The sequence below is a fragment of the Salmo salar genome, chromosome ssa12 (genome assembly GCF_905237065.1).
Source record: "Salmo salar chromosome ssa12, Ssal_v3.1, whole genome shotgun sequence".
Classification (NCBI taxonomy): Eukaryota; Metazoa; Chordata; class Actinopteri; order Salmoniformes; family Salmonidae; genus Salmo; species Salmo salar.
In genome coordinates, this window is record NC_059453.1 from 22,226,774 (window position 1) to 22,251,414 (window position 24,641).

At 42.4% G+C, this 24,641-nt stretch overlaps 1 protein-coding gene across 1 annotated transcript in view; it reads left to right on the plus strand.

Moving 5' to 3' along the window:
- The window catches only part of LOC106564479 (structural maintenance of chromosomes protein 3), a 28,342-nt gene extending 12,640 nt beyond the window's left edge, over nt 1–15,702 (plus strand). The window contains exons 20-30 of the mRNA XM_045691039.1: nt 709–860; nt 1,442–1,600; nt 5,817–5,924; nt 6,466–6,574; nt 6,865–7,007; nt 7,474–7,578; nt 8,495–8,707; nt 9,132–9,323; nt 13,546–13,723; nt 14,565–14,671; nt 14,867–15,702. Of these exons, the coding sequence (XP_045546995.1) occupies nt 709–860; nt 1,442–1,600; nt 5,817–5,924; nt 6,466–6,574; nt 6,865–7,007; nt 7,474–7,578; nt 8,495–8,707; nt 9,132–9,323; nt 13,546–13,723; nt 14,565–14,671; nt 14,867–14,938 (1,538 nt within the window). The 3' untranslated portion in view covers nt 14,939–15,702. The remainder of the gene's footprint in view (nt 1–708; nt 861–1,441; nt 1,601–5,816; nt 5,925–6,465; nt 6,575–6,864; nt 7,008–7,473; nt 7,579–8,494; nt 8,708–9,131; nt 9,324–13,545; nt 13,724–14,564; nt 14,672–14,866) is intronic.
- The last annotated feature ends 8,939 nt before the right edge of the window (nt 15,703–24,641 follow it).

Sequence of the window (24,641 nt, forward strand, 5' to 3'; positions counted from 1 at the left end):
ATGGACCCATTGATTCTTGAAGATAAAATTTAGAAATGCCTGATGAGCTTAGTTCAGCTGTCATACCCCATCGTACCCCAAAATATATAAGCTTGTTTTACGCCAATGTTTGTAAACAAAGTAAATGTAAACAAACACTATATAGACTCAAAACATGCTTAAAACTATAATTTTGATATCATGGACGGTCAGTTTGAGAGCGGTTACATTTCTCCAGCCCTGTCCCTCAGCTTTTAACCCAAACGGGCAGGGAGTCATATTTTTTATTGTTTAAATTGCTGATGGCCACTTCAATTGTATGGAAAACGAAAGCTCTAGTTTTAGATGATTTGAGTTTAACCAATACAATGTTACATGCTTTGAGCCTCTCCAAAAGTGTGTTATAAATCCCAAAAACCAACCAATCAATCAATTGAACAATGTATGAAGTATGCTCCTTAACCCTCCCCTGTATGTATCAACAATGATATATAGGTTCTATTTGTTTATGAAGTATGCTCCTTAACCCTCCCCTGTATGTATCAACAATGATATATAGGTTATATTTGTTTATGAAGTATGCTCCTTAACCCTCCCCTGTATGTATCAACAATGATATATAGGTTCTATTTGTTTATGAAGTATGCTCCTTAACCCTCCCCTGTATGTATCAACAATGATATATAGGGTCTATTTGTTTATAAAGTATGTTCCTTAACCCTGCATCACGTATCAACAATGAGATCGACCAGCTGATGAACCAGATGCAGCAGATTGAGACCCAGCAGAGGAAGTTCAAGGCCTCCAGAGACTCCATCCTGTCTGAGATGAAGATGCTCAAGGAGAAGAGGCAGCAGTCCGAGAAGACGTTCATGCCGAAGGTGAGGTTGATTTGGACTTCAATGTGTCTCTTGGTTTCTATTGGGCCCAATTCAAGGGAATCATGAATAAAATGTAGCCATAGTTGACTGAATCAGACCTTGATCCAAAAAATGTCAGATTGTTTTTAGATTCAGAAAAGTACCATAACATCCAGGAGGATGATAAGAAAGGTGTATTTAATTAATACCCTACAAACGTCAGTATCATGCTACCATGGCAAGCGCCCTGCCTTGCTGCATTTTCTCAAATGTAAAAGTCTGAGAAGACATTCATGCCTAAGGTAGCCTACAGTTATATAGCTAACTTTATGATTGTTGCTGTCTTCCGTCTAGACTTCTTGAATTATCTTGAACATGTTGAACACATGAACACATTGCTGCACTGTACTAGCATAAACTGTGCCTGCTGCTTGCAAACCAAATGTCATCTTTTGGGCATTGATTAAAGTAATTTCAACCCATTCAATCTCTCTCCTCACAGCAACGCTCTCTCCAGTCTCAAGAGGCCAGTCTTCATTCCATGGAGTCTACCCTGTAACTCTTCCTCTCTTAACAATCTCTCCTCTGTTCTCTCCTCACAGCAACGTTCACTGCAGTCTCTAGAGGCCAGTCTCCATGCCATGGAGTCCACCAGGGAGTCTCTGAAGGCTGAGCTGGGGACAGACCTGCTCTCTCAGCTCAGTCTGGAGGACCAGAGACGTGTGGATGACCTCAACGACGAGATCAGACAGCTGCAGCAGGTAAGGAGACAGCTAATGAAAGACTACAGGGGGAACAAGTTTAAACGGAGCACTGTGTGTGGATGTATGGTTGTATGTGGTGTTTGAATAGATGGATGGTTTTACCTACTGTTAAGACCTTGACGTTGAAATCAGACCGCTCCAGCATGTAAACATTACAGCTAGAGACAGGGAACACCTTTAAATGGGGCGCAGGTTATATCTAGAATGAATGAATTACATTTTTATTTTTGTGTCAAATCGCCAATTGGCAACCCATTCCTTATGGATTAATTGACACAAACAAACATTACAATAATTCACTGTGGTATTTCAATGATCATTCTTCTTCTGGTGTTCTGTGCATTGCGCATCGCATAAAGAGTGAAAAAAGGTCAATCAATACGTAATAGTAAATAAGGTTATCCAAACAATAATTATATTCCTAGAGCAGTAAAATCATTCATGCATGCATCAACATATACAGATAAATAAATACAGAAAAATTAAACAGAAGGCATTTAAACCCAGTCTGGCACAAAGAGAAGATTCATATGGGAGACAAGCCTATACACAATCTATATACACACGTACAATTTACCACATAGAAGGTAAATATTTTTACAATTTAATTATAGGTAGCCCTTTTCTTTTACTCCAGTCTTTATCTAAATATTCCACAAATGTAAATACACAATGGACCAAAAAAAAATGTGTTTCTCCTCATCGCTCAGCCACATAATGCCGGGGTATATCTGGTGTGCTTTCTGGAATAAGAGCAAGCCTATATCGTGGTAGAAAGGGCAATAGAGGATAAAATTAGTTTAATTCTCCATTTCTTCGAGGTCATAATAGTTACATGGTCTTTCCTCTTTCATTTCACCACAATACCGACCTGTTTCAATACGCAGAGGCAATATCGCTGATCTTACCTGTGCACATAGCGATCTCTTGCTTTTGGATAGGTTATACATAATATATCTCTCACACACGAATTCACCCTTAATCAAACAAAAGGTTGTCAATTTGGGTTTATGATTAATCTCCTCCACCCATTTTTTTTTCTTTTTCAAATTGCATCAACAGTTGTTTTTTAATCATATCTATGTCTGCCTTAATTTGGTTTTCGTTCAGATGTTCACAGTCAGACTGTTGAAAAAGGTTAAACATTTCAGTTGCCCAGGCTCCCCCTATGGGTAGATCCCATTGAAAAACTTGACTAGCTTTTCTGGCAGTTGGCATATCCAACAGTCTATTCCAAAGTCTCACCATACACGCCTTCCATCTCACCTCACAGGGTTCCCAGCACATGTCCCCAGTTATTGCAAGTATAGGTGCAAACTTTTGGACACCTAATAAGTAGCTGCTCTGTTATGGACATGTTCGTTTTTAAAATGCCTCTTAGCAACCCACACTCCTGCTGAATTGTCCAGAACAGGACACTGTCTAACACAGTTTGGAATACGTAGCGTAACCAGTATCTGAGTGTTTTTGTTTTTCCTACAACTCCCCCAAGAGCTCTACTTGCTGAGTCGGCCAGGGCAGATGTTCCGTATAGGACGGTAATATGTTCATCAATAAAAATACCCAAATATTTATAATTGCTAGTGAACTCAAGAATGTCTTCACCAAAACTGAAAAATGCTTCTCTTAATGCACTTTAGAAAACCAGGTATTATTTGTGTTTTTGTCTGGTTGATCATGAGTCTCCATCTTTTACTCCAGTTGACTGCACATAATAACATGTTCTGCAGGATTGGTCGGTTTCTCCCATCAAAGTAATATCATCAGCATATAAAAGGTAACTTAGCATTTCATCATATCTTACTCTAATATTTAACTTCTTTTGCCAAATAATTTATAAACATGGCAAACAAAGTCGGTGATAAGGCGTCTCCTTGTTTTACACCCGAGGTTGTGGGAAACCAATCTGTACCATATTCATTAACACACACTCACAAGCAATTGGTACTTTGTAAAGAGACTGGATTGCGTGATAAAATTTCCCACCAACCCCTGTCTTTAACAAACTATAGGCTAAAAGATCCCTATTTACAAAATCAATTTTTGAATTTTATTTCATTTAACCTTTTATTTAACTAGGCAATACAAAATCAAAGGCTTTCTGGATAAGAACGTCTGCTAAATGACTAAAATGAAATCAATGAAACATGCAAAAGTAGGCTTCTCTTTGTGTAATCTATTTCTGATTATTGTACAGACCGAGAAGATGTGATCTATACAGGCTGTGGACTTACGAAAACCATTTTGTTCTTCCACCAGAATGTTTTTTGTCCTCCAAAAAGGTCAATAGCCTATTGTTGAGGATAGATGAAAATAATTTATAAACCGTACTTAATAAACTTATGCCTCTAGTTCAGTGGCACTCTAGGGTCATTTTTTTTGAAGATTTGGGAATGGGATTCACTATAGACTTGTATGGCAGTATACTGTACACAAAAACAAATTTGGAGCAAATCATATAGGACTTCAATTTTTATATATATATATATATATATATATATATATATATATATACCTTTTATTTAACTAGGCAAGTCAGTTAAGAACAAATTCCTATTTACAATGACGGCCTACCGTCAATTTAGGGGATTTTAAAACTTCATTAGGCAGTTCATCAGTGCTAAACACTTTCTCATTTTTTGCAGTGTCAATCACTTAACTTTTGCAGACAGCTCCTCATTTAAGTACGGGTTATATATATAACTCATATATATATATATATATATATATATATATATATATATATATATATATATATATATGAGGGTTCTGACATTGTATTTTCCGTTTTAGTTCTCAGGGAACATATGTCTTTATAAAATTATTCCTCAAAATATACAACATTTTCGATACCTGAGAACAAGCTAGCAAACCCCTTCTCCCACTCCTTAAGAGCCTGTGTAATATCAGAGTTCAGCCCCCCCCCGCTCTTCCCTGACTTCCATTGGAATGTTCTTATGTCGTTTTGGTAACAACTTGTTTATTTGGCTCAAACTGTTGAGGATGTATTGTCTGTATCCCCTCAAGGTGTAATAACTGCCCTCTCTTATATCTCTGTTTAAATAGGTGCAGTCTTTTATCAAACACATGCTGATTTTTCTTAAATTCCTTCCTAAAATGTTCTCTTGTATTCCTATCTTTACACTGTAAAAATAAGTACTCAGCCTTGCGCATTAGTGACTATAGATCCTTTAGCTTATCATTCCAATAAGACTTGTTTGGCTTGTAAACCTTCCTGGGCTTGGGTGTATTCTTTAATCACATAATTTTGTTCCTATTTCAGAATATATAATATCACAATATGTTTCATACCACACATCTAAATCAAATGTTGTTTCTTGGCATCTTTGATGATTTCCACCAGAGCTCTACATGCCATTTCAGAATATAGAAAGTCATTTAGCACATGTATCTTCTTGCAATTAGGCCTGTACGGGGTATGTATCTTTTGCCCTGAATGATGTAATACCTGGTTGAGAAAGTTTGTGGATATTGTCAAGAATACAGATAGTGAGTGAATGAATACCGGAAGTTCAGTTGATTCTAATTTATCACCCTGTCCCTGATGAAAGAAGAAGATTATGGCTTATGATCATTTCACTGTCGTGTTCCTTCCGTTGTTACATCATACATGGATTGTTAACAGCTTTGTCTTTGCCTTTTTGATACAAAAACACCCTAAGACTCACTGTCCTGTTTTAAGTGGCCTCGAAGAGTTTGAGCGCTAGCTAGCTGCTGTGGTGTGGGCACTGCATTCACAGCCAACCACACAGACACACTGCCAGCTGCTCACAATGACCACCTCAGTAGCCACCTCAGCCGTTCTATCTGCTAACGTTATGCAATCGTCCCCGATATAGAAATAGACTCGTGTTCTGTACAAGAGTAGGTAGACGGGCTGTGACCCTCAGTCTCCTCTCCCTCGCTCTCTCTTTCTCTCCCCGCCTGCAGTTCTTTTCATTTTTTTCTCTAAATTCATCTTTCTTTCTTTCTTTCTTATGAAGGCTCATTTGTTTGGTGTGTGAGGGGGAGTACGCTGTTTTTCTCTCATCTATTCTATTACGAACAGAGGGAGTCTCTCTCTGAAATGTGTTCTGTATTTTGTTATGAATGATGAGGATATGAATGTAGAACAACAAACATGATTGTTGTGTTTGTGTGTGATGTATTGTTGTATGAAAGGAGTAATTCATCAGGTTATCTTTGTGTGTAGGACAACAGGCAGCTGCTGAATGAGAGGATCAAGCTGGAGGGGATCATGACCAGGGTGGAGACGTACCTCAACGAGAACCTACGGAAACGCCTCGACCAAGTAGAACAGGTATGGTGTTACACAATGTGCAAAACTAAACCTAGAACAGGTCCGGTTCCAGAATCTTCCAAACAGAAACTAGAACAGGTCCCATTCCTGAATGTCTAGATGGGAACCTAGAACTGGTAGAATTCCAGAATATCACAATAGCGACTTTTTTTATTTATTTTTTATTTAACTTAAAAAAAAAAAAATCTGTCCGAATTTATTTCACAATGTCTCATGACCCCAACCCAAATATTGACACAACCTTAAAATTGCTACATTAACATTTTTACATCTTCAAATAACCTTCAATTCATTACATTTTAATCTCTTATCAAAATGAAAAAGAACCATTAAATAAATACTGAATAAAATGTAATTTTTCTAAATATCTTTCTCAAAAACGTTTGTATATTGTCCCATACAATAATCTCTACTCTTTATTTTTTGTTCCCGACTTTGAATACCACTGCTGTAGGAGATGTATGAGCTGAGAGAGACAGGGAAGCGCATGTAAACGTGTTTATTTCTCCTTATTAACGTCTTTCTCCATGTGATCCTGTAGGAGCTGAATGAGCTGAGAGAGACTGAGGGAGGCACCATGCTCACAGCCACCTCCTCAGAGCTGGAGGGAATCAACAAACGCATCAAAGATACACTGGCACGCTCAGAGGGTAGGTCTCACACACACACACACACACACACACACACACACACACACACACACACACACACACACACACACACACACACACAAAGGCATTAGCAATAGAAAGAATGGAGCTCACAGGAAGTATTGTGTTGGTCTCTCTTGAACATTAGTATGTTATTTGACCTGAATTGATGAAAACCTACACACAATCCTCAATATCAATAGAGGTACAACTCAAGTACAATTGTTACATCTTCAAAGTGCCAACGTTTAAAAAAGAAAAAATGGTATCTGTCCCTGTTCATCCCCCAGACCTGGACGTGTTGATCGACAAGGCGGAGATTGAGGTCAAGGACCACGCCAAGAGCATGGACCGCTGGAAGAACGTAGAGAAGGAACAGAACGACGCCATCAACCATGACACCAAGGAGTTGGAGAAGATGACCAACCGACAGGTCCGCCTTTTAAATCTCCAGCTATATTAGAGTTCAGTGTTTCCATTATTTTGGATAGATTGGGGGTAAGGCCCTGCGATAGACTAGCATCCTGCCCAGTGGGTGTACAGGAACAGGAGATGGGCTCCTGCTCCTATGAGCCATTGTGGCTCGCACAAACCAAGGCTACTTACTGTACCTTATTAGGATGCCCATTGACTGACGCCATGACAACCGCTAATCTTCCTGCGGTCCATACACATTACTAAAAATACATTAGACATAAGACTTGACAATTTATGTTGAAAGACGACAGTAGTAGACATTACAAACATTTGATAAGCAGATATTAGAATCGTTTAAAATACCTGACAGGTAACACCTGTTATTACTCCTTGTGTCTCTGATCATTGCTGATGCTGTGTGGTAATAAAGTACTGATACTACAACTAAAACCATAATGCTACTGTTACTACTCCTACTACAGGGCATGCTGCTGAAGAAGAAAGAGGAATGCATGAAGAAGATCAGGGAGCTGGGGTCCTTACCACAGGAGGCCTTTGAGAAGTACCAGACCCTCACACTCAAACAGGTGAATTCTCTCTCTCTCTCTCGGGATAAACACACAGACACTCCCTAGGGATAAACCTGCACACATACTCTGAACAAATGCTTAATGAACACACACTCTATAGGTAAACACACTTTCTCTCTCTCTGGGCTCCCTGTCCTGTTTTTAACTTTCAGGACTTTGATTAGCAGCCAAAGCCAAACAGTCACGACGACAATAATCTCAGAGAGCCTCCTCAAGCCTCGACCGAGGAGCCAGGGCCTGGTCACATACACACGGCTGTGACACCGCCCACCCACTCTCACACTTATGAAAGCAGCAGCAGCCATCTCACTGTGACTCAGACACCTAGTTAGCCGGCTCCCGGCGTCCCTGGGCACCTCCGTGTGTGTTGAGTGGGCTGCTGGCTCATCTCTCATAAGTGTGTGTCTCCTTGACAAGACTAGAAATATCCCATACTTCGTGAGGATGAAGGTTAGCTTCCTTAATCCTTCTCCCCAAGACATTGAGTCTTGATTAGCCGGGCCAGGTCAGATAGTGGATTCTAGAAGTGGATGAAGCCTAAGGATGATAGTCTACCTCTTATACAGCCTCTCTCTTTGATAGGTCTCTTGACTTGACATAGAAACTGAAGATTATTAATAGTTTTGAGTGTTTTGAAGGAATACGTGTCAGAGTTGGGATTATGGTTATTTCAACTCCTCTTCATACTCAAGAGATGATGATTAGAAATATCATCTTTGGCACTTTGCCATCGAGCATTTCACTTGAAACGTGTATGTCTACAATACAGCATGCGTAGTAACGCGTTACCTTGCCTCTTCATCCAAAAGTTCCTCCCCACAAGTTGTTCTGTAAGCTGAAGAAGTATGGCCACGTGAACAAGACATTTTTAATGTTACCCTAACTCCCTCTCTTTCCCTCCCTCCCTCTGTAGCTGTTCCGTAAGCTAGAGCAGTGCAACACAGAGCTGAAGAAGTACAGCCACGTGAACAAGAAGGCCCTGGACCAGTTTGTCAACTTCTCTGAGCAGAAGGAGAAGCTGATCAAGCGCCAGGACGAGCTGGAGCGAGGACACAAGTCCATCATGGAGCTCATGAACGTGCTGGAGCTCAGGAAGTACGAGGCCATCCAGCTCACATTCAAACAGGTATGTTGTCCTCACTGGGCAAGTACCCAACCCCTCCATTAGGTGACAGGTACGCTTCAACCCTTGAATCAAAGCCTCAATCGACTCTCATATTGGTACGCTTTCAACCTGATTTAGGTCTTTAACAGATAGACTGTGACGCCTTCTGCACATACACCTGTACCATCTGAGCAAGGTCTCAATCAGAGACTTCAACCCCCTGAATAAGTCATTATCCTTCAACAGGAGAAATGTTCATGATTTAACCATATGAAACTCAAGACCCCAAATGAAGGACATGGTTGTTGTTGAGTTCTGTCATCATGAGTTCAATCAATCACATTGCTGGATGGATAATAGTAGTTTTTACTTACAAGCTCTTTTCATTTTACAGTAAGAATTTCTGTTTCAAAGTGACTAACCATTCCATTTTTCCTCTCCTCAGGTGTCTAAGAACTTCAGTGAGGTGTTCCAGAAGCTGGTTCCAGGGGGCAAGGCCACCCTGGTGATGAAAAAGGGTGACACGGAGGGGGGTCAGTCCCAGGACGAGGGGGAGGGGGGCACCGACAGCGAGAAGGGCTCAGGCTCTCAGAGCAGTGTGCCCTCTGTAGACCAGTTCACCGGAGTCGGCATCAGGGTAAGTGTGTGTGTGTGTGTGTGTGTGTGTGTGTGTGTGTGTGTGTGTGTGTGTGTGTGTGTGTGTGTGTGTGTGTGTGTGTGTGTGTGTGTGTGTGTGTGTGTGTGTGTGTGTGTGTGTGTGTGTGTGTGTTTGTTTGAGAGTGAACCCAAGAACCACGAGAGAGATTTGTGATAAATAGTGAAAATGTCATATGTACTCTGAATAGCTTTTTTAAGATATTTCTTTCTCCCTATTTTACACAAAGTAATCAAAACCCCAGCGTGGGCAAGACATGATTAGTTTCATTATTGACTCTATCACATTATCCTAGTTTGCTGTTGCTCATGTCACCTTTTCTTCCTAATATTGAAAAAAGGTAAGGTTCTGTCGTATTTCCAGGTTCATGTAGAACAGGGATGGGCAACCCTTTACCATTTCTTTTAAAGAACTCAGTTGGGGTCTTAACCTAATGTTGGAAGGTAGAATACACAAGTTGAAGTGTAGTTGAGCATCGTCTGTGTTTGCGCGCATCACCATATACCTCGGTGGCATCACCTTTATGTGTGCGAGACTAGTCGAGTGGGCCGTTGCTCAAGGAGAGAGACAGTCGGACATTGCGGCACCAGGTAGGCCTAGCCTATAAAATATGATAGAGAACGGACTAATAACTAGATAGCCTATTCAAAACACATCTTGTACCCTCTAGTTAACTGTTTAGCTGTTATTAGCATGTGTTAATGTTTTCGGCATGACTCAAAAAAACCACCGACACACGCGAATAAGGCCATATAAAGTTTATTGACTTTTTTGAGCGATTCATTTAAAAGATTTTGACAACACTTACGATTCACTTTGCCTTTGTATTAGTTGGGATTCTGTTCAATCGCAGTGAATCAAAATAATAATTTGTGAATCGTGAACAGTTATATTAGGAAAAATATTTAATTTGGCGTTTCTTTTGGATTATATGTGCCTTCAACTTGTTTTGTAGATACTTTCAGTTGATTTGAACATTCAATGTTTGGGACATTGCAACTCAATAGATGCTAGTCTGCCTGCAAATAACCACTTATAAGATAAAATGACTAAACTCGAAAAGGTACATTTCCTGAAAAAGATTTGTGGGCTTGCTTCAGCCGAATAAAAGGATTTGTAGCCTACCATAGCCATTTGATCTTTTGATATATTGAATGAGCAAATTATTTTAAGGCATAAAAAACGTATTTGGTTGTAATGTCGCAATGTTATACATCAAGGGTGGTCAACCATCCTCAAGGAGAGCTAATGGGTGGTCAACCATCCTCAAGGAGAGCTAATGGGTGGTCAACTATCCTCCAGGAGAGCTAATGGGTGGTCAACCATCCTCCAGGAGAGCTAATGGGTGGTCAACCATCCTCCAGGAGAGCTAATGGGTGGTCAACCATCCTCCAGGAGAGCTAATGGGTGGTCAACCATCCTCCAGGAGAGCTAATGGGTGGTCAACCATCCTCAAGGAGAGCTAATGGGTGGTCAACTATCCTCCAGGAGAGCTAATGGGTGGTCAACCATCCTCAAGGAGAGCTAATGGGTGGTCAACCATCCTCCAGGAGAGCTAATGGGTGGTCAACCATCCTCCAGGAGAGCTAATGGGTGGTCAACTATCCTCCAGGAGAGCTAATGGGTGGTCAACCATCCTCCAGGAGAGCTAATGGGTGGTCAACCATCCTCAAGGAGAGCTAATGGGTGGTCAACCATCCTCCAGCAGAGCTAATGGGTGGTCAACCATCCTCCAGGAGAGCTAATGGGTGGTCAACTATCCTCCAGGAGAGCTAATGGGTGGTCAACCATCCTCCAGGAGAGCTAATGGGTGGTCAACCATCCTCCAGGAGAGCTAATGGGTGGTCAACCATCCTCCAGGAGAGCTAATGGGTGGTCAACCATCCTCCAGGAGAGCTAATGGGTGGTCAACCATCCTCCAGGAGAGCTAATGGGTGGTCAACTATCCTCCAGGAGAGCTAATGGGTGGTCAACCATCCTCCAGGAGAGCTAATGGGTGGTCAACTATCCTCCAGGAGAGCTAATGGGTGGTCAACTATCCTCCAGGAGAGCTAATGGGTGGTCAACTATCCTCCAGGAGAGCTAATGGGTGTTCAACTATCCTCCAGGAGAGCTAATGGGTGGTCAACTATCCTCCAGGAGAGCTAATGGGTGGTCAACTATCCTCCAGGAGAGATAATGGGTGGTCAACCATCCTCCAGGAGAGATAATGGGTGGTCAACCATCCTCCAGGAGAGCTAATGGGTGGTCAACTATCCTCCAGGAGAGCTAATGGGTGGTCAACCATCCTCCAGGAGAGCTAATGGGTGGTCAACCATCCTCCAGGAGAGCTAATGAGTGTGCAGGCTTTTATTCCAGTCCCCCTCTAACAAACCACATTTTAGAAATGAGCTGCTCAACCAGACCTTGATAAACTGGCTCTGATGTGTTTGAGCAGGGCTGCACATCCATAGGTTCTCCAGACTGAGGGTTGACCACATGTGTTTTATACAGTTGCCTAAGTGCCTTGCACCACGACAGGCGATGTTATATGGGTTCAGAGAGCAGTCTCCCAGTGTCGATTCCACATTACGCTTATTTTTTATACGTACAGAGACGACACCAATTGTTGGTCATGGAAATTTGGTTAAAAGTCATGAAATTCGATATGTCAATGTGTATGTACAAAGTATTCATATCCACATTTTGTTGTTACATCCTGAATTCAAAATAGGTAAAAATGTAAATGCATATCACCCATCTACACACAATGCCCAATCATGACAGTGAAACATGTTTTCAGATTGTTTTACTAATTTATAGAACATTTTATACATAAATATTTAATTTACATAAGCATTCACACCCCTGAGTCAATACATGTTACAATCATCTTTGGCAGCGATTACAGCTGTGAGTCTTTCTGGGTAAGTCTCTAAGAGCTTTGCACACCTGGATTGTACAGTATTTGCACATTATTCTTTTTAAAATTCTTCAAGCTCTGTCAAGTTGGTTGTTGATCACTGCTAGACAGCCATTTTCAAGTTTTGCCATAGATTTTCAAGCCAATTTAAGTAAAAACTGTAACAGTCTTGGTAAGCAACTCCAGTGTATATTTGGCCTTGTGTTTTTAGATTATTGTCCTGCTGAAAGGTTAATTTGTCTCTGTCTTTTGGAAAGCAGACTGAACCAGGTTTTCCTCTAGGATGTTGCCTGTGCTCAGCTCCATTCCGTTTATTTTTATCCTAAACTCCCTAGTCCTTGCCGACGACAAGCATACCCATAACATGATGCAGCCACCACCATGCTTGAAAATATGAAGAGTTGTACTCAGTGTTGTGTTGTTGGATTTGCCCCAAACATAAAGCTTTGTATTCAGGACAAAGTTCATTTCTTTGCCACATTTTTTACAGTTTTACTTTAGTGCCTTATTGCAAACAGGATGCATGTTTTTTTAACATTTATTCTGTACATGCTTCTTTTCACTCTGTCATTTAGATTAGTATTATGGAGTAACTACAATGTTGTTGATCCATCCTCAGTTTTCTATCACAGCCATTAAACTCTGTAACTGTTTTAAAGTCACCATTGGCCTCATGGTTTCTTTCTTCTCTGACAACTGAGTTAGGGAGGATGCCTGTATCTTTGTAGTGACTGGGTGTATTGATACACCATCCAAAGTGTAATTAATAACTTAACCAAGCTCAAAGGGATACATTTTTACCCATCTACCAATGGGTGCCATTTGCGAGGTATTGAAAACCTCCCCTGGTATTTGTGGTTGAATCTGTGTTTGAAATTCACTGTGCGACTGAGGGACCTTGCACATGATTGTGTGGGGTACAGAGATGAGGTAGTCATTTACAAATCATGTTATACACTAATATTGCACACATAGTCTGTGCAACTTACTTGTTAAGCAAATGTTTACTCCTTAACATGTTTAGGCTTGCCATAGCAAAGGGGTTGAATACTTAACTGACTCAAGACATTTCAGCTTTTCATTTTTTATACATTTTTAAAAACACAATTCCACTTTGACTTTATGGTGTATTGTGTGCAGGCCAGTGATACAACATCTCAATTGATTCCATTTTAAATTCAGGCAGTAACACAACAAAATGTGGAAGAAGTCAAGGGGTGTGAATACTTTCCGAAGGCACTGTATGTGTATCTCCTTTTCAATAATATTCCACATTTGTTTCTCTCATCTTGCCCCCTCCAGGTGTCGTTCACGGGGAAGCAGGGGGAGATGAGGGAGATGCAGCAGCTCTCTGGAGGTCAGAAGTCCCTGGTGGCCCTGGCCCTCATCTTCGCCATCCAGAAGTGTGACCCCGCTCCTTTCTACCTGTTTGATGAGATTGACCAGGCCCTGGACGCACAGCACAGGAAGGCTGTCTCGGGTAATAACACCACTCGTATCAAATAAATAGATTATATTTTAATAGCATATTTTATACAACACAACCACTCACAGACTGCCTCCCTCGGATAAGAAGAGATGGAATAAGTGTGTTGAATTTACAGCTAGCCTTTCTCTCTTGATTTTCAATGGGTGGCAGGTAGCTTAGCAGTTAAGAGCGTTGGGCCAGTAACTGAAAGGTCGCTGGTTTCAATCCCTGAGCCAAATCGGTCAATGTTCCCTTGAGCAAGGCACTTAACCCTAATTGCTCCTGTAAGTCGCTCTGGAGTGTCTGCTGAATGACAAATGTATCTGTAAAATAGATTTTCTGACTTAAATAAGTCTGTTGAATTTACAGCTATCCTTTCTGTCTTGATTTTCAATGTTCGGCCATCCACAACCCTTGCCTGGCTCCCCGAACTCCTTGCTCCGGCCAAACGATACGCCCATGGACGTTAGTTTCTTCTTCACAATGAGTCTAGATCTGAGTACCTCCCCGACGATTTCTAGAACGCAAACATGTTCTGATTGGTCCCAGAAACGGATGGGTTGGGCCAGAGCCAGAACACACTTGGGCACAGCAGCAATTTGAAAATGTCTCATTGGCTTTGATACTCTTGATTGGTTAGAAATGATCCAATCGCTGATGTACAACACCCATCATTTTGACGTCACCACAAACAGCTTCAATGATGGCAGTCTCAGACTGAAGTATGTAGAGCAGTGGAAGAATTCAGTGTGAGTCGTCAGGCAACCACAATCCTTCAACAAGCATGAAGAAATGTAAGCATTATAACATCTATAAATCTCTTATCCTTACCCGTGTGTAATGTGTGTTCCAGATATGATTGTAGAGCTGGCGGGCCATGCCCAGTTTATCACCACTACGTTCAGACCTGAGCTTCTGGAGTCAGCCGACAAGTTCTACGGAGTCAAGTTCAGAAACAAGGTGAAGTTCCGTAAAAGTTTACACGTTGGTCCACATCGGTATGAATGCGTGGGTACTGGTTACTCACTCACTGGCTAGTTTTAGACTAGTTTAATAACCTCTGGCATTCAGAGACGTGAAAAGTATGTTTCATAAGATGGTTGTCTCAGTGGAACTCAGACACAGGCATTGGTCACTCACTGTGTGTGTTTCCAGGTGAGTCACATTGACGTGATCTCGGCAGAGCAGGCGAAAGACTTTGTGGAGGACGACACTACCCATGGTTAAGAATAATCAACTCTTCATCATCATCCTCCTCTTCCTCATCCACCTCCGTAGTGCACTGCCTAACTCTGAGCCTTCAGTCCTCTCCACTCTGACAGAACTCAACCTGAACTCTATGGTCAGCCGTTATTGGAATCTATTCTCATTCTACCGTCAGAACTCCCAAGTCCATCATCTAGCGCTTAGTAGCTGCACCACTGTTCCCTCCTCTATGCCATCGTTATGACGACATCCATCGTCTTAGCGGCCGAGGAGGGAAAATAAAAGTTAATTTCGTTTTTTTCTGGACTGTTTTGTTATTTTTTAACAGTGTTTTCAGGTGGTCGTGTTGATGTTTGAGATGAGGGTTGAATTTCAGTGCTGGCGCAGCCTTTGACCTCATTGTATGTCAGATTTAAATGCATGTTCTTTTTTTATTTGAAACTGTTTGTCTGTGCTGATGTTGTGCTGATGATTTTTCATCATAAATTGGTTGGTCACTTTGAATCTCAAACTGTGAGGTATAGTGAAAGACAGAAATAATAACCAGTTTGTCAGAATAATCTTCCATGTTTAAGATATGACATATTATTAACTTGTTGTAACGTCGTTACCAGAAAAATGGTTTGAAACGTTCAGATTTTTTTTTAATTCTTTCTTTTTGTTAACGGTGTCTTGGCATTCCCTGCTGTAGGTCATTAGTTAGTTCTACACTGACTGCAGCATTTTAACTAGTTGTTCTCTCCCTGTTACTCTATTAGAAAACAATAAAAATCGTATAAATCTTATGTTTAAATTGTATAGATCTTTTATTTTGTGTGGCCTTAAAGTCAACTAGAAAAGGGACATTTCCTGAAGAGAAGTTGTGTGCATTTGTAGTGAAGTAAGTTGTAGTGTGACATGTGATCTGTGTAGCATTATACCACTGGGTGGCGCTAGGTCACAAACTCTTCACCTGAACCATACATCTGTCTGGTAACTACATGGACCACGAATAAGATGAAGTTACACCACGAGGTGTAACGAGGGACCTATAATATACATAGTGAATGTCTAGAGTGGCACAGAGATTGATTAGAGATCATGACACTTGAGCCTACTGGTGTTTCATACTGGAAGATGTAATATTAGACATGGGGATCATATCAGTGAAGAGGCTAGCTACCAGAAACCCAGTTGAACATTCAATGGCCACCATTGAATCAATTTCAATCTGCCATGCAGGGCTCCTAAATATGAGAAAGAAAATAGATTTCTACCAATGAGTCTGACAGTATTTCTGAAGTTGGTTGATAAAATGTCAATCTGAAACAGTATAGTGGTGTGACTAGTCAGGAAGGTAATGAAACCCAGATTAACATCTGATCAATGGCCCTAATTGAACCATTGAATGGATTTCAATCTGCCAAGTGGGACACCCAGAAGTTAATTGTGATCCTCTCGTCTCCTCACACTTTTTATTTTCTGTCTGATGAAATCCCCGTGACCTAGCCTGGCCCAACGTCTGTTTGGGCTGTCTTGCCAGTTACGGTCTCTCTGGGACCAGGGTAACCCAGTGCCCTGTTAGTGAATGTGAAAGGGTGTGACCCCCCCCCCAGACCGTGTGCCCACAGTCAGCCAGACATCTGGGATAGATAGTCATCTGCTTAATGACCCTACTGACCGTGACTACAGTACACTGATTACTGACCTAACTGACCACCAGACTAGTCTCACACCCTGCCAACAGAACACCTCATACCCCTGTGCCCTGCCAGGCCCAAGCCATTAGCCAGGGAACAGGCAATACTCCACACTCTCTCACTGTCCCTAGTCAGCTGATCTGAACTCGGTATTTCATCCAAGTGTCAAGTAATTGCTGTCAGATGATATGACATCTATCCAAGACTACCCAGGCAATGTTGCCCCTCTCTCTCGTCAGCTGAAATGAACTCAGATCACATCCTCTTCCTACCATCCATTCTCTCTGCCTCCTCCCTTTCGACTAAACAATATATCTATCATATTAAAATACAGGACTCTTTTCCTGCCCTCCACCTCTCACCTCTACAGAACATACAAAATCAAGTTTCCAACCTCCCCCCACTTCCTCTCTTCCTCCCCTCAGTGGCGGTTCTAGACCATTTCAACTGGGGGGGGGCCAAGCTGGGGCCAGTTGTACTGTTAGAGGGGCCAGTTACATTAGACGTTATTGTTGTCATATCGTTTTGCATGTGGTACGATACTGTTGTGTTACGCCTAAAGCCGTCCCTCTAGAAAATGTGTGGGTTAAATTAGTGTTCCGCGTTGCCACTGTCTAATAACGGATGTAAAAAAAGAACGATAGCAAAAATAATGTATGTAAAAATTATTTCATACTCCACATTTAGGGGGGCCACAAGGGGGTCCAAAATTGTTGTCACCCCCCCCCCCCAGAACTGCTGGTCAGTTAGGTGGTCGTCGTCCCCAGAATTGCTAGTGCCTCCCCTGCATGTTAGTGTTTTTTGTCATGAATCTTGTTCTGGAGGCAGCTCTGCACGGTGGTCACTAGCTGGCACAGCCACAAAGTCATAACATCGGATTTTAAACCAACCTTAACCACATTGCTAACCCTAATGCCTAAACCTAACCTTAACCACATTGCTAACCCTAATGCCTAAACCTAACCTTAAATTAAGAGTTAAATATTTTTTTTTTACAATAAAGCCAATTTTGACTTTGCAGCTGACCTATCTAAGGGGAAGACTCATGACAATAAATGTCAACCTGCTCCTCCCCTCCCACTCATCTACCCCTCATATCCTGTGGAATCAGAGCTACATGTTCTGCCCCCTATTCCCTTTATCGTGCACTACTTTTGACCAGGGTCCATAGGGCTCGGGTCTAAAGTAGTGCACTATAAAGTGTCATTTGGGATGCAGCCACAGTAATCAACAGATGATCCCAAGCCCATAATCAGGCCAGAGACATAAAGCGAGAGACTAACTTCAATAAACCACAACATAAATCTGTCCGGGATGTACAGCCATTCACACCAACAAGTTAATTTGTTGTCGGACAGGTGCCGTTATGCTGCTGGTACTGTACGAATCAGACCTGGGTTCAAATACTATTTGGAATATTTCAAATGCCCGATCAAATGCCCGTCAGGCGCAATTGAACCAATAGAATAGATACAAAATAGCAAATCCCACCCATCTGGCACTCCAGGCAGGTTAAAGCAATCGCAAAAAGGATTTGAAATGTTCCTAATACTGTTGAACCCAGGTCTGACTCTGTGGTGATGGTAAGGGACCCGTTATTAACACTGGATGCCCTGTCCTTGCACTGCGGTGGTCTGGTCTGACAGGATCTGTGCAGTGTCACACATCCAATAAACATGTCATGGGGAGAGGACGTCAGGGAGATGAGGAGAGAACAGTTGTTAGGCAAGCTACTAGATGAGAGTCATGTTCACAAGGGCACCTCATGTGCAACTCCAGGGTCATGTTCATTAGGGCAGGCAACAGAAAATGCTTTTTACGTTTTGTAATTGCAACAGAAAATGAAAATGAGCAGATAGTGATCCCTCCCTGTTAAGTCAGTTTAGTTCCGTTTGGTGCCTAATGAACCCAGGGCTATGGTTGTCTGTGTGGAGCTGGGGCTGGAGGACTGGGGTTGGGGCTGGAGGACTGGGGTTGGGCTGGAGGACTGGGGTTGGGGCTGGAGGACTGGGGTTGGGGCTGGAGGACTGGGGTTGGGGCTGCCCTCCCTCCCCCTGTTGCCCTCGCAGGAGGCCAGTTTAGCGGTTCAGACACCATGGCGCCGGGGCCCCAATGGAGATGAGATGGATTTACCCTCTAATTCAATTACTGTAATATTATATCAGTTGCACTTTATTTGATGGGACTGGTATTAAACTAGTGTTTGTTTGGTAACTAACTACCCAGAACTAAATGGTGTTGGTTTCAATGTAGCCCTTAGAGAGTGAGAGATAAAATAAAGTTACAATAAATCAAACTACAGTTTAGTAATGATTCTTTAATAAATGTGTTGAGTGAGTTGTTGGATTAAACTACAGTTGAATAATTCTTCTTTAATACATGTGTTGAGTGAATGTTGTTCGATTCATTTTTGCTGTAGTTGGAAATAGTTTGAAAATGTGGTAATATCATTTTAATTCATAGCCAATGACCTACAGTATGTCTATGGGAATACACAACATTTATAGTCAGTAGTTGTTTACAGCTGTTACCCTAGCCGTAACCCGAACCCTCAACCACAACCTAACCCTAGCTTCATGTCCACATCCGGTTCCACCCTAACCCTAGCCTCAACCTTAACTCTTTACTCAGCATCAAACGTCATTACAATGTCCATAACATTTGTTTTGCTACTTCAATCTTTTGGTTAACAACACTAGGCTTGTTTCATCCTGTGCTTTTACAATCCTAACACCTAGTGTTAACTAAGTGTTGGTGTGTGAGGGCTGTTCAATTCCATAAAACGTTTTGAAGTGTTTACAAAGTCTTTTTTTCACTACCATTTAAAACAGTCGTCTTTGTACCTCTTCCTCAAACCTAAAACCCCACTAATATAACACAGGAGACGGCATATCTGAACCCAGTGCCATGTTCAGCGCCATGCTCTGTCACTATGTACTTTTAGTTCTCCATAGAAAAAATGCATCTGTCATACCCATGTGAACAACGGAATTTACGAGCTGTTGTCATCGGCGACGGCCGGTGCCTTCATTCCTTTTTTAAGCCTATTTTATGAGGTCAGGCGTTCTCCGCATAGATATGGAGGTAGCAACAGGGACCAACGACCAACGTCCTCTGTGGATTGGGGGGCCGGCTCCAGGCATAAGCGACTTAGAGCCCCAGGCCCCAGTAGGGTTAGAGTGAGCATGAGAGGGAGAGAGAATGAAAGAGCAAGATAATGAGAGAACAGACAAGGCGAAATAGATACCTTCTTCTCATGCCATGGCTTTAGCCACAGCTGACCTGTGTGTGTGTGTGTGTGTGTGTGTGAGTGTGTGTGTGTATGCATACGTCAAATACCCGCCGTCGAGTCCAAACACAGAGGGTTTAGCATAATCCTCGACTAACCGGTGCCCCAGCACATTGACTCTGTACCGGTACCTCCTGTATACAGCATTGCTAGTTATTTTACTGCTGCTGTTTAATTACATGTTACTTTTATTTTCTACTTATCTATTTTTTACTTAACACTTTTTTTTACTTCTTAAAGCGTTGTTGGTTAAGGGCTTGTAAGTAAGCATTTCACTACCTACACCTGTTGTATTCGGCGCATGTGACAAATAACATTTGATTTGATTTGGTAATGAGGCATAAAGGTAGCATATTCAAATGGTTTTCATTATAAAGCTAAGCCTAGATAATGACTTCACACATCTGGTTTAATCCCCCGCAAAATAAACACACCCAACCCCTTCCTGGGAATGCCCTGCGGCCGTGTTCTGGGGAATGGAATTCTCAGCTGTACCCTCCGTGAACGTTTCTGTTCAGGAAAAGTGATCGTATGGAGAGGGAAGGGAGCTGCTCTTAACCAAGCAGGGCCGGGTGGATTGTTATGGTTGTCTGTGTTTTGGTGAATTATTGTGACGAAGTGATGAGACTAAACCATAGTCTGACAGGGACACACAGAGCTTTTGTTTCACTTTCATTTATTGTTTGTCAAAACGTGTTCTAATCCACAGGTTCCTCCCACCTCTCCCTCAAATCTACTGTTAAAACCAAAAACACACATTATTTAAAAAAGATGGGCAACTCTCAGTTTATTAAAAATGATTGGCATCTGTCAGTGCTACGGTATATTTCATGCCAATTTTTTATCGCTTTGGTGCAATTTTCACAAGTATGTGGTACATTTTCACAACTCTTAGTACAAAACTCAAAACAATCAAAAAGGCAGTTGTTTAATAACTCTAAGCACATTTTCAATCGACTAAGTACAATACACAAAATCATACAGTCAACTCTCAACCACTGAACATTCCTAAATTAAACTTTCAAACACTGAACATCCTAAAAAAGAATTCTCAAACACTGAATATTCTTTTTGAATGTTTCATGACTCTATTCATCAAGGAAAAAATCAACATAAACATGTCGTCCCCCACGAATGATGAGAGGGACCTATGTAACGAATTTCACGACTCTCGGTTGAACGGGGTGAGGGCCATGACTTTTTAAAGTTAGCATTTTCAATCTCTTGTTATAGCGCCCCCAACCGGGCATTCAGTGTCATGTTGTAAATGTCAGATTTCTATGGCAAGATGCACCATTCACCCAAGTTTCATAAAAATTGGACCAATGGTGTCTGAGGTACCGTGTGGGACGTACGAACGTACAGAGACAGATCCACAGTCCCCTCCCCGATTTCATCGCAGGGGACAAAAAGCACCTTTCTTCCTTCTGTCACAGGCTCAATACAGTGGTAGTATCTCTCTCCCGGGCCAAAAATACACAGGTGTGTGTGCTCACACGGTTGAGTACATTTACATTTACATTTAAGTCATTTAGCAGACGCTCTTATCCAGAGCGACTTACAAATTGGTGCATTCACCTTATGATATCCAGTGGAACAACCACTTTACAATAGTGCATCTAAATCTTTTAAGGGTGAGGGGGGGGGGGGTTAGAAGGATTACTTTATCCTATCCTAGGTATTCCTTAAAGAGGTGGGGTTTCAGGTGTCTCCGGAAGGTGGTGATTGACTCCGCTGTCCTGGCGTCGTGAGGGAGCTTGTTCCACCATTGGGGTGCCAGAGCAGCGAACAGTTTTGACTGGGCTGCATGCTCCCCCAGAGTTACCGGGGGTTGTCAACAAGAAATCTATCAGCTTTGCCATCACTCATCCAAACAGAGGATGTGTAGATGTAGAGTTGATGTCTCCTGTCCAGGACACTGGGCCCTGAGCGGCCTGTACTCTCGGCATTATCATGATTTATTTGTCTATCTAGTTAGAAGACATTTATCTCCCTGTCTGTGGTTCAAGCACATTGGGGAGGCTGATCTGTCATCACCCAGTCAGAAGCGTTATGGTTTGATTAAGAGACGTACATGTTTTCAGGGATACAGATGTTGTTATGAACATGACGCCGCTGAGTACACACTGGTTGAATAGACGTTCAATCGACGTCTGTGCCCAGTGGGAGATGGCACATTTAACGGAGTGTTATACATGTGAAATTGTGAAGTCCATTATGTTCCATCAGTAGGGTTAGGTTACAACTGAATAATAGAAACAAGCTTTTCAGGGAGAAAAAAATAGTCGCTACTAGTTTGAGACAGGTGATACATTAGACGGGTAATGCGGAGTCATACATGTGAAATTGTCCGTTTTGTTCCATTGGTAGGCCACTATTACATAAGGTGTGTTTTTATTCTGTCTGAATGATGTGGTTATATCATCAAGCCAGCCATTCAGGACTATCAAAGAAAACTGTTGTGCTTTAATACTATATCTGGCAAGGAGAAGAGAGAGGAAATCCCAGTTTAGACAATCCTCTACTCTTGTCCTGTGGAAACAGGCCTAGGGTTGGTTGCCAGACATAATATTATCCCCCCGAATAACCGTTTCTTGAATCAACTCCTCTGTTTAACGTGCAATATTCCACAGTCTGCACTCACCCTCACCCTGTCCCTTCAAGCAGTGATACCACAGTCTGATCCCACCACCACCCTGTCCCTTCAAGCAGTGATACCACAGTCTGATCCCACCACCACCCTGTCCCTTCAGGCAGTGATACCACAGTCTGATCCCACCACCACCCTGTCCCTTCAGGCAGTGATACCACAGTCTGATCCCACCACCACCCTGTCCCTTCAAGCAGTGATACCACAGTCTGATCCCACCACCACCCTGTCCCTTCAAGCAGTGATACCACAGTCTGATCCCACCACCACCCTGTCCCTTCAAGCAGTGATACCACAGTCTGATCCCACCACCACCCTGTCCCTTCAAGCAGTGATACCACAGTCTGATCCCACCACCACCCTGTCCCTTCAAGCAGTGATACCACAGTCTGATCCCACCACCACCCCTGTCCCTTCAAGCAGTGATACCACAGTCTGATCCCACCACCACCCTGTCCCTTCAGGCAGTGATACCACAGTCTGATCCCACCACCACCCTGTCCCTTCAAGCAGTGATACCACAGTCTGATCCCACCACCACCCTGTCCCTTCAAGCAGTGATACCACAGTCTGATCCCACCACCACCCTGTCCCTTCAGGCAGTGATACCCATACTTATTTACAATTGACAGAAAACGTGTTAATAATTTACAGTACAGGTGTTCATATTTTAGATCCAATATTCTATGAGATGTGCCAGTACAATTGAAGGACTGTCTTTTGTGTAAAGTAAGCAAGGGGAAGGTTGTTCACTGACTGCTGACACTCTCACTCCTCAGTCAGCCAGCACTATTCATCCTTAGGAAACCTGTAGAGAGGGTAGTAGCTGACTCTTTAAGGGTAAAGTGAACCGATAGAGAGGGTAGTAGCTGACTCTTTAAGGGTAAAGTGAACCGGTAGAGAGGGTAGTAGCTGACTCTTTAAGGGTAAAGTGAACCAGTAGAGAGGGTAGTAGCTGACTCTTTAAGGGTAAAGTGAACCGATAGAGAGGGTAGTAGCTGACTCTTTAAGGGTAAAGTGAACCGATAGAGAGGGTAGTAGCTGACTCTTTAAGGGTAAAGTGAACCGGTAGAGAGGGTAGTAGCTGACTCTTTAAGGGTAAAGTGAACCGGTAGAGAGGGTAGTAGCTGACTCTTTAAGGGTAAAGTGAACCGGTAGAGAGGGTAGTAGCTGACTCTTTAAGGGTAAAGTGAACCAGTAGAGAGGGTAGTAGCTGACTCTTTAAGGGTAAAGTGAACCGATAGAGAGGGTAGTAGCTGACTCTTTAAGGGTAAAGTGAACCGATAGAGAGGGTAGTAGCTGACTCTTTAAGGGTAAAGTGAACCGATAGAGAGGGTAGTAGCTGACTCTTTAAGGGTAAAGTGAACCGGTAGAGAGGGTAGTAGCTGACTCTTTAAGGGTAAAGTGAACCGGTAGAGAGGGTAGTAGCTGACTCTTTAAGGGTAAAGTGAACCAGTAGAGAGGGTAGTAGCTGACTCTTTAAGGGTAAAGTGAACCGATAGAGAGGGTAGTAGCTGACTCTTTAAGGGTAAAGTGAACCGATAGAGAGGGTAGTAGCTGACTCTTTAAGGGTAAAGTGAACCAGTAGAGAGGGTAGTAGCTGACTCTTTAAGGGTAAAGTGAACCGATAGAGAGGGTAGTAGCTGACTCTTTAAGGGTAAAGTGAACCGGTAGAGAGGGTAGTAGCTGACTCTTTAAGGGTAAAGTGAACCGATAGAGAGGGTAGTAGCTGACTCTTTAAGGGTAAAGTGAACCGATAGAGAGGGTAGTTGCTAAGTCTTCCACTCAGTACTTTTCTTCCCCAGTAGTGATTTATGATTGAAAGGGGTCCCAGGACTTTTGGCTCAGGCAGAGAGGTGTAACCCCAGACGGACAGGCCACCAGAAAATGTGAATAATCTGACACTGTGTCCTAGGGAATTAGGGACTGGGAGCAGCCCCTACACACACGCATGCACACGCACGCACGCTCACACACACTCACACATACACACACATGTGCGTGCCTGCTTGCATGCGTGTGTTTGTCGGTGTGTGTGTGTGTTTGTGAGCATGAGGTGATAATCAACAGCATGGCGTAAGGAGGACTCTTCCCCTGTTATTACAC